The sequence below is a fragment of the Pyrus communis genome, chromosome 2, assembly GCF_963583255.1.
Source record: "Pyrus communis chromosome 2, drPyrComm1.1, whole genome shotgun sequence".
Taxonomy (NCBI): Eukaryota; Viridiplantae; Streptophyta; class Magnoliopsida; order Rosales; family Rosaceae; genus Pyrus; species Pyrus communis.
Window position 1 is genome coordinate 22133387 of NC_084804.1, and position 11747 is coordinate 22145133.

Below are 11747 nucleotides of genomic sequence, written 5' to 3' on the forward strand. Positions count from 1 at the left end.
CGGAGATGGGGTGACGATGATGGATCGATGGTCTAAGTTTCGATGATGTCGTATAGGGAGACAGGATTGGGATAGATGAGTGTAGTGTGGGACTCGGGAAGGGAGGGACTGAGGGACTAGGTTAGAGAGAAACAATCTCATCCTAACAATTGATATTGGATAATTGTTAGTCATTCAATCTTATTGATTACATTTTAAATTGGCCGGTCCGGGCCCCCCCTCCCCTTCCCCCCCCCCCCCCCCAAAAAACAAAAAATTAATGCCCCGCCCCACCCCAAACCTTGATTACCTGTCCCAATCCACGGGTTCTCTACCCATTTGCCCACCCCTAGTTAGTTCTTTCTCGGGACAAACGTAAGAATAGCTGAATAAACAAAAGAGGAACGCCCTTAAAAAAAAAAAAAAAAAAAAAACCAAGAAAAAGATTAAAAGGAGATGATCCACAAAGGCACAACAAATCTTCCTGACTAGCAACCTTGCCTGTTGAGAAACAATATTTGAATAAATATTTACAACAAACACAAAGCAACATACACTAGATGCCTTTTAAAAGAATTCCTAACTAAGCCAATCGCACACCATATCTACAACGTCTGTTGGGGTATGCTAAGAATTATGAGCACTATTTGGAAATTTACATTTTGTACAGAACTACCAGATGGTCTTGTTCTGATGGAAAGAATCCGGTAAATAGTTCCAGTAACTGTACACCTGCAACCATTAAGACTGCACGTAACTACCTTGTAAATCAAGCCACATTTACGAAAAAGGGAAATCATATAGACAACAGATTATCTGTCCAGGTTCATGCTGAGTTAAAGATATGTTGTCCATAACAATAGGTGCATCGGCAGCTAATAGCTACAGACAATATTTCTAATATAGCAGTTTCTCTGTTTCCCGTTATCTAACAAAGGCGATCGGAAATTATGGTTATAAAGGCTTAGTTATGAGCAACTGACATCATTATTTTTCATAATTAACACCCGATTTGAGAGACACAAAAACACACAATCACACAAACGTGTATTGCAAAAACTTTATTTAATATGGACAGAAAGTTCAACTCACATGATACATATGTTATAATGCAAGAACAGATGGCATGTTACCGATCTCCTCTTCTGGAATACAGGAAGTTCAAGATTTCAGTCGTGCGTTTAATCACCTACAGTAATAAAAGAACAACAAACAAAAAGTAAGCTACCAATCTGGGATGTACAATGTGATGGATATGCAATAAATATTCCGCTGAAAGATAGCAGTATTAATCAGAATTTATTCGTTCGAACCATTAGTTTTGTTCCCATGGTTGAGGGGGACCCAGATATTTCTCAATGGACTCTTTCTTACGCTCAGGATCAAGGCTGCACACACAAGCACCACAGTAAATATTGGTTTTAGAAATCGATGTGTCAAATATATTTTTGAAATATTCTTTATTGTCATAATAAACAAAACAAAATAAAAAATGCAAGACTGACCTATTTCTGAAGCCAAGAAGAGCACAGTGCATAGCACTAGCACAAGCAGAAGCAGGAGTTATAGCAGCTGCAGGAACTGCCCGAGCAGCAGTGGCCAAAGCTGGTCCTGCACCAGCTCCACGCTGGTATTTTTTCAAAGGAGTCCGTATCAAGGCAGAAGCAGATTTCCCCAGGCCATCACTAAGGCTTTCATAAGCCTATCAAAGAAAGACAAATAACTTGTTTTCAGGATCATTTTCTTTTTAGCCAACAGAACAGCTCTGGGTTGAAATTTCAAATTTTGAAAGAACTAATTTTTTAGTTCCCTGCACTATTGGGAATTTAGTACAACTATTTCCAAATATTTGCAAGCAACTTCCAAGGTTGGAAATTTCACCTGATGAATTCCTTGTTGAGCATCTATAGGTTGATTAGATCGAACGTTGGTTTTCATTTTATGTGGTACAGACCGTGGCGCAGAAGGAATGCCTGTAAGTAAATATTCCGCTTGGAGCAAAATATCATATGCCCCGGCGGCCAAATGTACTCCAAGTCCAACAGCTTCAAGAGAAATACTTCTAAGAAATGCAATTGTACCTGGTAGCAAGTAGCCCCATCATGGATACCAAAAATTATTTAATTATTGACAATGTACCAATGACAAGTGACGACATGCCTTTATATACTGTTGAATAACCAGAAAGTACTCATTTATCTAAACTCAGTTAATTGACACTGAAGTTAGATATAACCTTGAGTCAACGATCAAAATTAAGAGCTACATATTGTTTCTTTTGTTTTTAAATACTTCAGCTAAAACGCAAACGCCCAAAACTGACATGCACAGGTTACAGAAGGAAAACATTTGAATGCACTCAACTTACCTCTTTGCATTCCCTTAAGTAGTTTTTTGTCCTTCCTGTAACTCTCAATTGGCAAAGAAACCAACTTCCTTGCACCAGCACTAAGTGCTACCCACGACTGAATTGTTGGAAGACCTCTCAATATTTTATGAATCTACATTATTAAAGAAAACTCGTTATACATCCACTAGCATTTGAAGGGGGGAAGAATTCCAAAACAGTAAGGGTAAAGCAACTAAAACCTGATTTTGAGAAATCTCTTCTAGCCACTCTCCTATAATTGTCTCACACACACTGCCCCATCCATAGATACCAACAGCATGAACATGCTTAAGCTGTAGCTCAATGCCCTGAATTTATTTGTGAAAGTATGGCCAATAAGTTTCTCAGTAAATTTCAATGAGAGAAAATTTAAACGCATACAATGGAACGCACAGATCAGATAATTAGATATCAGGGTTTGGACTACTAAACTCGCTAGCACAAGTAGAATTTAGTTTCTATTACAACAAGATTTTGAAAGAGAGCATAACAAGGATGAACAATACCACCGAGTAACAAAAGAAAAATATCAATGGCTTACACATTAAATAAACATCACACTTCTTTGAAGTTTTTTTAAAGTTATGTCCCACTTCGTTAAGTTTTTAAAGTTATAAAAACATGTATCTGCCTGTGTGTGTGCATGTGGTATATGCATTTATATCGAGTGGGCTTATTGAAACCTTTCTGTTTATTCACTCCAGAATTTCAGACCTCCAGTATATGGTAATACATAAATTTTCCAAGATTTTTTATAAAAGAAAATGAAAACTAAAACTCCAACTTCTTGAACTCAAGTTAACAGATAGGACAATAAGAAGCATAAACCTAAAGACAAAAACGATAAGACTCATTAAATTTTTTGGATAAATGGCTAAACTTCGCATACTGGATAGGAAAAATGAAAAAGTTGGAAGACTAATGCCAAACAAACACAAGCAGCAGAATCATGGAGTCATGGTTTACAATGAAGAACAAAAAAATATCATGGGAAGCAATACCAGGAGCAAAGCATAGTATCCTTCATGTGTCTTTTCACAATCAGATATATGAGGACAAATAAGTATCAAGTATAGCCTTTTTATACCCTTGTACAAAACCTCATAATGTTCAATATAAGAAGCAAAGTATTCACCTTCCATGGAACAAGATTTACAAGTTCAACATACTTCCCGCCTCTTAATGCTGCCAGATCAACACGGCTGGGACTGTAGTCAACCCGAACTAGAATAGGCCATATATCGAACTTCTGAAGGGGAAAAACGAAAATGTAAGCAGTTGGAACATGTATTCTCACATTATCGTTTAGAAAAATCACAAAGCATAAATTCTAAAAATGAAATAAATTATGTAACCGCATATTGAAAATTGACATAATCAGAGCAACCTAGAATTGCATAGGTAGCAAAGATAACAAATTGGATGTCAGCTGCTTTACTATGCTCATGTGTAATAAGGAACCATCAACTAATCAGTGTCAATCTACTCACAGCCTATACCACTCTTTCGTTTGTATTTCTCTAGTTTCCCATTCCCTTTTTTTTTCCCTCTTGAAGAGAGGATATAATCATTATAATGGGGATTGGCTTTGAACATGCCCTGAGGTAATACATGTTTGAGGACCTCAGCAGTCTCAAAAAAGGAAGCATGCAAATGACCCATTTTACTGGGAAAAGGCTTAATGAAGCAAGACTGATATTTCCCATGCAAACACACATAAAGTTGTAACTAGGTTGAAAGCTAAAACTCAAAGCACACCAGTGAGGACAAGGAAACAACTTGCCTGAAAATAAGGAAGAAATGCCTCCTCTTCAATGGTATGCCCTGCAAGATCATTACTTTTTACCGGCAAGACTTTTGAACCATCAGCATCTTGATGACCACCCGGAGAATGATCAGTTGAAGAGCTCTTTGCCGCAAAGAAGTTAATGAGAAAATCAAGTTGGGACTGATGAAGATGCAATAGCATGGGAAGGAGTGCAACACGTAACCTACAAGGAAATAATATAAGAACCAAGACTCGAATAATACTGTTAAATCACCATCATTCCTAAGCAGATTTGTACAACCAACTTAACCGTACACTAATTATAATATAAAGCAGAAGGAATACCGATACTCTTCAAGAGGAGTTAAGGGATCTGGTCTGACAGATTCTAAGTCCAGCTTGAATGCTTTCGAAGATGATTTTCGAGGTCGGTCCTTTGAATGATAATATCCGAGTACCTTCCAAACAAAAAAGATAAATAATTAATCAACTCTGTAAAGCACAAAAAGTAAAATTTTCATGTGAAAGCATAGCAGGTTTACCAGTTTCCAAGGAGCCTCTTTGCTGCTGTCATATAGATAAAAATCTTGAACTGAAAGAGAGAGCTTAGATACACAGATTCCACCGACGGGAAAAATGTCATACTGAAACTCCATTCCGGATAGTGCAAGCTCTAAACATACAGTAGCATCCCTTCCGCTAAAATCCACTGATCGCTGACCAGTTGATCTAGAATCGTGCCAGTCTGACCCAGAAAGCATTCTCCACCTAACATCAATGTTCTTAAGAAGTACACGTCCAATGGCTTTTCCAAAATCATTGCACTTTATACCTTCAATAAAAGGAAGATTGTCTTCGGCAGATTGTTTCATACTAGTTTCACATGCTTCAGGAATGTGGTTTTCTAAAATGCTAATGGAAGTACCATACCATCCATTACCATCTCCTCCAACATCTCCATTTATGAAATTCTTGGATTTGCATTTTAGAATCTCATTCGATGACTGTCTGTTGGCAGATAATTCCGAGAGAGGCCGTAAATCAGGCAAACAATACCCTTCTATTAACTTCAGAACAGTACCTTCTTGTAGAAATGATGTTTGACTACTTTCCAACTCTGCTTCAGGCACTGACCCATTATAAGGTGCACCAAGTGAAAGAATATCAGGAGTTGCAATGCTGGAATAATGAGCCTCTCCAAGGTCTTGATCAAATGAGATACCAATTTGCGACTCAGAATGGCAGGTCTGATTCTTATCCGAAAGAAATGCATCATCACATATCTCATCCATTAACCCAACCAACTGAGTTTCACTCTCTGTAACTGCACCAGAAGTGTGCAATTGAGAAGTTGCTCGTAAAGGATCACTACCACAGTTCCTTGCTTCATCATGAAAACCTCTGCTCTCTTGTTCCTGCTGTACCTTATTCCATCTAGTCTGCAAGTGCACGACTGATTCCTCCATGTCAGGGGCAAATAGCTGTTGAAGTTGGGCAGCTAAACGAAACAGACTGGACATGGTGTCATGGCAAGTTTCCACATAGATGTGAGATTTTGAACATTCTACCTCCCAGAGAAGGCCACTATTACAATTAGTTCTCAAAGTTGCTTCTACCAGTGCCTCCCTGGCAACTTTAACATACCCAATCTTGTGAAGATGTACTGCACTATAAATGCCACCAACATCCTCAGGCTTTGACATTAAACAGAGGAGAAGTCCAAGATCTTGCACTCTTATTCTGTAATCATTTTCTACTGAGCCTGCCCTGGTTGAGTTTGAAAGATTCAAGGAAGATGCAGCCAAAAGACAAGAAACATGTTCCTCACCCGTCTCTTCCTTGAAAGATGAAGAATTGGGCTCAGAATCTGAAGCTTCATGCCTGACCACCACATTCTTGAGGTAGGGCTCATAACTTAATCCAATATCAACCAAGTTAAGAACAAAAGAAGATCTGTGAGGTGCACTAAATTCATCCTTTTTGTTACACTTTTCCGCTTCATTTTCACAAGGAATAATGAAAAAAGAGCATAGTGCATCTGCCCAATCCAAGCGACCACCTAATGCAACTATTGTGGCACATCTGACAGTTACAGACGTAGAACCATGAAAACTTTTGGGATCCCACAAATGTACAATATCAGAACCAGCTAGCCTGCAGGATAATGCATTAGAGCCCCCTCCATCACCGCGTTTCATTGTTGAGTTGCTGCACTCAATCAGAAGAAACTCCTGATCAGGAATTCCAGTTATGTAACCCCACAATTTGCCTTCACCATGGGCCAGCCAGAAAAAATCGGCACCTGATATACCTCCAATATTGGAGACAGACAGCACATCTAGCTTCTGAATTTTCAGTTTCAGCTGATGCCACGACCCAGGAAGTTCACTCTGTATTGAGCTTTTGACAATCTCCTTCACATCCAGGCTAATCAAAATTTCAACAGAATCACATCTAACAAGGATAGATGTCTGGGATGCGGAAGATGCTTCCTTAAAATTGACTGAATCACAGTCCGAGTTTAAGTCATTTAACATTTGATCTAATAGACAATATAAACCTTTATATTGAGAATAGTCCAAGTTTATTGAAACAGAGGGTAGACAAACATGTAGGGAAAACGCAGAGCTCAAGATAATCTCCTGTTGAGTTTGAGAATTCAAATCTTGCAGATCTTTAATAGTAGATACTGAAGCAAATTCATGATCTTTGCCGACAAATTTAGAAATGCTCCTTGATTCCTCAAAACCAGCTAAGCACTTGGCTTTCTTTGCTATCCAAGGGCCAGTCACATAACCCTCCTGCCAAAGCATACTAATAACAGATAGACGGCCCGTACTGTTGCTGGCGGACATTATTTTTTTTGCAGCAAATGTATGCCTCTGCATGTTTCCAGAGCTGATCCCAGCATTATCCTTACTTGCAGGACTGACGAGGAAAATGTCCAGATTACCAACATTCAAATGTAAAGAACGTGTGGCTGTTGAAAAATACATTTTCTCTGACCTTGCATCTAAAGTTGGGCCATGGTCTTGAACACCTTTGTTAAAATTTGATGGCGAAGAAAACTCAAGAGCAATAAACTGATCCCAGGAAGAGAAGCCTCTAACATCTTTACCACCTTTGTCATGAAAACAGAGAATTATCCTTGCATTAGGAATCAATATATCACCTCGCTGAGTTTCTGTTGAAGACAAGGTCTTAACACGACTAGAAGATCTTCTAAGATCCCCATGAGATGATCCAAGCTTCTTATTAGAGGACTCAGAAGAAAACTCAGTCTGATTACCGTTCGCTTTGACAGGCTTTCCCACTTCATTAGACAGTTCTAATAGCATATTTAGCAAAGAGAAGTCCACCCAAAAAACAAAATGTGGCAGTTTCAGTGAAAATGATGTCCCGCATAAACTCCCATTTGAAGTACTAGAACTCACAGTAAACTGACAGTGAGTAACACCTGAAGTTTTAAGTAAAGTAGTTCTGACTACATCCTTATACCCAAATGGAACCTCTACAACTGTATCTTCAAAAGATGAGGGAAGCAGTGGAAGAACACTTTGAACATCAGCTTGAAGATGTTGAACCAAAAGAGTATGGCTGTTAATATTGGTATTAGACCTTTGAAAGCCAAACTCAGAGGTATCTTCTTTGTAACTTGAGTAATTAGCAACCTCGATATACTCCATTGTTCCTTTGAACCTTATCTCTTGAGGGCATACCTGCGGACCTTATCAGATGTTTCAAGTTAGTGTTGCTGACAATCACGTAGAACCAAATAACAGGTATAAATCATAGACATCAAACTCAAAATCTAAAATGTACCCCAAGCACAGGTATTACCTGCGTAACAAGAAGGATGTCTCGGCATTCTGCACCTAGGTACAGAACATCTGAATCAACCACCTTATTATCACAAAAATGCGTCTGCTTTTCATCTTGAAATGAAAAGACAACAGAAATCCCAGCTAAAGCTGCTTTAAGATTTGTTTCAACATGCTGCTGCTCTGTAGACAGATTAAAATAAAAAATTCCAGTGTCAAATGTCTAGAAGGAAATAAAGATGCACAGTATGAAATATTTACTAGCATATCAGAGACCGTAACATCTAAAGACTACAAATCAAGAGCTTGTACATCTCCAGAAGATAAACTATATTTCTCATATTTTTTAACTTTCTTCCATGCTCATCCCAAATGGAAATGTAAGATATCCTATATCTAAAAGCAATTAAGACATACAGTCTATTTTTGGCAAAGTTTCAAACTGAGTTCAACAACCTGGGTACAACAACTTGACACCACAAATATTCCTGACATTTCAATGATTATTGATTCAGTTTTTTATATAATAATTTACCCAAAAAAGTTTAAAATAGATATGCAATGAAGTAATTTACTTTAAAACTTCTAGGTTGATAGGGTTCATATTGCACTCACCAGGTGGAACATGCAAAGATCCGGAAGCAAGGCTCGATGCAGCTGTGATAGCAGTGAAAACAGAACACGTCCAGTTCCACATCCCACTGTTACCTAATGCTGATTGGGAACTTCTCATTCCATCAAAACATTCAAAAAACTGATCCACACTGCAAAAAGACCAAAAAGTGACAATGAGAATACGAGATGCAGACAAATAAGATGTATAAAGTTTGTAACATGAAATGTTACGTTCAGCAATACTCAATGTGACAACAAAATACTCAATATTAATGAACTAAACAACCCTAGATGTCTCTGAAAGTTATGTCAACTGCGGTTCCTTGATAAAAACACTGATAGCAAAACAGAATGACACTAACCTTGCACCAAAATCAAGTTCTTCAATACCATCTTTTTTATTTTGATGGATGAAAAAGGGTACCCAATCTGATATAAGATGTGACCCAGGCAGCAGAGGTTCAGCCACTGATTCTTGCAGGGTAAAAGAAGATGATTCAGTCGGAAAACTACCACAACTTGGCCTCACCTTATCTGTTGTCGAACAAACAGACCTTGGTGAAATACAGTGAGATGTTGAATCAAGATAAACAGAATCCGCTGGCTTATGATTGCTCTTGTCTTTCACCAGATTTTTGTATTTTTCCCAAGCAAGTAAACTCCATTTAGTTGTGCTGGGCTGAAATCTTAATTCTAAAGGTTCAATAGAAACATCTGCATCTACTTTACGAATGTCTAAAGACCCATTCTTCCAAGGTATGCTTAATTTTATATTCCCTGAAAATCCCCCTCTTTTCCCAACCAATATTGGAGTGGTGGCACCCGGTGGACGGCACGCTGGAAAAAATTCGCCAAATGTTCTTTCTGACTGGCATGGACTGCATGTTTGATTGTCAGCATCATTCATTTGAAGCAGCTCAAGCGATGCTCCTTGAAACTTGACAAAGTTGGTCAATTGACTAATCCCAAGAAAGTTGTCAAATCTTGAATCAGAATTTTGACTATCATCTTCAGAAACACACGTTCCACATTCTGTTTCTAAAATTCGAAGCACTAAGGTTGAGGAACACCCTAATGTCTTTCCATTCTTCTCTAAACAAGGATCAAATGCAACAATCAACCTTTTTATCGTTACGTGGAAGCTCGTGAGAAACCACTTTACCATCTTTGCAATTGTTTTAACACCTTCATGCACATCCCTGGAAGCAGATTTTGCAGCATCGTCTGCCATGTCACCATCTAATGTCCCTGGGTTGGCATCCTTATCCAGGTTGCAACTTTCGGCACTATCTGGTGTGTTATTCTCTGCGCACAGATTTAACACCAGCTCCAGTTCATCCACTTCAACCTCACAACCTTTGCCCTTCCAAGGCATTCTAACTAATAGGGAGCCAATAGATCCTTCTTTTATTATCACCGATGCTGCTGCACCGAACTGTGGGGGAAAAAAAGTTGGCCTTAAGACACAATTAAACATTAACAATTTCATGTATAAACTTAAGACGCAGTTAACAAAAGTACAAAAGCTCTCTAAAATCCACCAAAACTTAATATGCAAGTTACCCCAGTTATTGAAAACTCACATAACATCCAGTTAAGAAAAGCAGTATTCATATTCTTATCATTATAACATGAATTCTGAATATTTCAAAACCACAGCTTTGCGTCGAATCATTTGAAAACTCACAAAATCCTTAAACAATTTTCAAACCGAGACTATATCGAAAACTCACATAACATCCAGCTAACAAAAACAGTATTCATATTCCTATCATTATAACATGAATTCTGGATATTTCAAAACCACAGCTTCGTACCGAATTATTTTAAAACTCACAAAATCCCTAAACAATTTTCAAACCAAGACTACCGAATTCGGGTTTCAAACTTCAGCCACCTCAAGTGGGGCAAAATTCATATTTACAGAAAGAAATACAAGGGTACCATAGTTGTATTTTTCTTTTATTTTCTCGGCAGCCAAACACGAGTTAATACCAAAACCAAACACAGAAAAAGGTGCGTACGTACATTCTGATTAAGAAAATCGACGTTAAGCGCGAGGTCGTTGAGCTGAATGGTGCCCTCGGAGAGCTGGACATCGAGCTGGTCGGCGTCGATGTCACCCAATATGAACTGCCCCAACTTCTTCTTCAACAGGAACTTGCATACTCTCTTCACGGCCCACCGCGAGAACATCGCCTCCGCCGACTTCGCGATGTTCCACGGAAACATGGCCGCCGACTACGAACACGACGACAGCAGCAGGGGCGGACGAATTCGGAATTGAGAAGAATTTGTGGAATTAGGGTTCGGGGAGGGGAATTTAGGAGGGTGAAACGGCGCGTTTGGAATTAGGGCGGCTGGAATTAGGGCGGCTGGTAGGTCGAGGTCGAACCCTCATGATTTTTCACAAGAATATTGGCATATTGCTTTTGAGTTTTGATTTTGATGAGGTGTAAGAACGACAGTGACGGTGACCAAATTTTTGTTCTTTCTTTTTATTATTATTTTTTTAATTTTCTGGTCTCTCACGGGCTCGTAATTTCCGGGAATATATAAATTGAGGCTTAATTGGATTAATGGTTCAGTGTGGTAGGGTAGTTAGAAGATATGTGATAAAAAAGAATTAGGATTTGAGTTCATGTGATAAAGTTTGTTAGGATTTAGGTCCAACATTAAAATTTCGTCAACTCCCTTTGTTAGCACATGAGGCACACATGTGAAAAGATAAAGTTAGTCTCACATATAAGCTTTATGTGCTAACAATTACCAGAGAGTGCTCCATGTGCTAACAATTAGCAGAGAGTTTTATTTTAATCTAATATGTGTGGCTCATGTGTTAATAATTAAAGGAACCTGAATTTTCAATTTTGAGCCTAAATCTTACTTGACTTCACCACAGGGGTTTAAACCCTAGTTTTTTTTTTAGTACAGTGATTATCTTTCAACTACTCTATCACCATGAGGATTAATAAAACCAATTAGGCCATAAATATATAACCAAATTTACAAACCAATAATGTGTCACAAATAGAAAATAAGCACGTTGATCAATACTTAAGTGATAATCCAATTATAAACAACCATATCATTTGATTTATAAATTTAATTTTAAAATTTTGATTTTCCAAGCATTATCCAAATATAGTATATGATATTGGTGTTGTCGAACATG

The 11747-nt window shown here is 38.2% G+C and overlaps 1 protein-coding gene across 1 annotated transcript; it reads right to left on the reverse strand.

Annotated features, from left to right (window-relative positions):
- Positions 1–436: 436 nt before the first annotated feature.
- On the reverse strand, positions 437–10956 carry LOC137722563 (autophagy-related protein 2). The gene is made up of 15 exons (XM_068461599.1): positions 10601–10956; positions 8935–10007; positions 8573–8721; positions 7977–8140; positions 4679–7855; positions 4482–4594; positions 4152–4359; positions 3504–3617; positions 2569–2676; positions 2348–2480; positions 1861–2060; positions 1485–1681; positions 1293–1367; positions 1072–1168; positions 437–711 (listed from the first exon to the last, which is right to left on the reverse strand). The coding sequence occupies exons 1-13, from the start codon at positions 10802–10804 to the stop codon at positions 1295–1297; spliced, it is 5913 nt and encodes a 1970-aa protein (XP_068317700.1). The 5' UTR covers positions 10805–10956; the 3' UTR covers positions 437–711; positions 1072–1168; positions 1293–1294.
- Between the last annotated feature and the right edge of the window lie 791 nt (positions 10957–11747).

What these genes read in the sequence shown, in the direction of transcription:
- LOC137722563 (XM_068461599.1), bottom strand. Translation starts at nt 10,804, where the DNA reads ATGTTTCCGTGGAACATCGCGAAGTCGGCGGAGGCGATGTTCTCGCGG. An exon ending in GAACTTGATTTTGGTGCAAG is followed by an intron (nt 8,722 to 8,934) that starts GTTAGTGTCATT and finishes GTCTTTTTGCAG; the next exon opens with TGTGGATCAGTTTTTTGAAT. An exon ending in ATCTTTGCATGTTCCACCTG is followed by an intron (nt 8,141 to 8,572) that starts GTGAGTGCAATA and finishes ATCTGTCTACAG; the next exon opens with AGCAGCAGCATGTTGAAACA.